This window comes from Aplysia californica, unplaced genomic scaffold, assembly GCF_000002075.1.
Source record: "Aplysia californica isolate F4 #8 unplaced genomic scaffold, AplCal3.0 scaffold00259, whole genome shotgun sequence".
Taxonomy (NCBI): Eukaryota; Metazoa; Mollusca; class Gastropoda; order Aplysiida; family Aplysiidae; genus Aplysia; species Aplysia californica.
This window is the reverse complement of record NW_004797529.1, coordinates 142-1,234: the sequence shown is the minus strand read 5'-3', so window position 1 is coordinate 1,234 and position 1,093 is coordinate 142. Positions and strand designations below refer to the sequence as shown.

The 1,093-nt window shown below is 42.5% G+C and overlaps 1 protein-coding gene across 1 annotated transcript in view; it reads right to left on the bottom strand.

The window, feature by feature from the left end:
• Window positions 1–682, bottom strand: part of LOC106012097 (intraflagellar transport protein 46 homolog) — a gene marked incomplete at its 5' end in the record, with an annotated part of 6,326 nt that extends 5,644 nt beyond the window's left edge. The window contains 2 exon segments of the mRNA XM_013083865.2: window positions 72–165; window positions 608–682. Of these exon segments, the coding sequence (XP_012939319.1) occupies window positions 72–165; window positions 608–682 (169 nt within the window).
• Window positions 683–1,093: the final 411 nt, after the last annotated feature.

Below are 1,093 nucleotides of genomic sequence, written 5' to 3'. Positions count from 1 at the left end.
CCACCACACACACACACTACACACACCCACACAATCTAGAACAACGCGGATTTCCGGCCCTTTCCACCTACCTTAATGAAGGCATCAATGTCGCCGACAGCTGGAATATAGTCCGGAATAAACGGCTTCAGTTTATGGTCCAGCTCGATAGACTGAGGGGTGTACCTGAAAAAAAATTCAATAACACATTCTCGAGATCCAACTCAATAAACTAGAGTGTACCTAAAAAATAATTATGCATTCTCGAGATTCACTGATTAGACTGGAGTGTACCTAAGAAAAAATAACACATTCTCAAGATCTAACTCAATAGTCAGAGGGAAGGGGTTTGAACAAGTTTTCTTAGTAAGTGTTTTACGGCACTTGCAATACAATAAGGTCAGATTAGAGGTGTTACAAGAGAGTAACAAACACAAATGAGGAGGAGGGGAGATAAAGACGATAGATGTTTGATAGGAAAGAAGGAGCAAACCACACCAGAGCCCCCGCCAATCACCCACAGAGGTTTGAGCATGTTAAAAGAGAGTAACAAACACAAAGATAAAGAGATAAAGATGACAGGGCAGGGGTTCGAACATGCACAGAGGGCCAGGGTTGGAGCACTGACCGTGTGATGTACTGGAACAGTTCCTTGATCTCGGCGGACACACTCAGGTTCTCGTAGTCGGCCGGGTCGTACGCTCTGCCACAGAAAAAACAAAACAAAACCACAATATGAGTCACAGAACGGGGCAAATGGTTATTGGGTGAGGGCTGGTACAACTTAGATAACAACAACAATAATAATAATGTAGATCATTTCTATAGCGCCCACTCCCGTGTAAACTCAGCTCTAGAAGCTTTACATAAATGCATGTACGAACAATCTTCATGCACGCACACACACACACACCCACACACACACAGGCACACACAAACTCACACACACACTCACGCACATATTACAGGCCAGGTGAGCTGTCTAAATGGTTACATCAAACATACGAAGTCATCAGTTAGTATAACGCATCATCATCACTATCATCATCATTATCATCATTCTTATCATTATCATTATCATCATCATTGTTTGGAAAGCAGAGTACTACAAAAT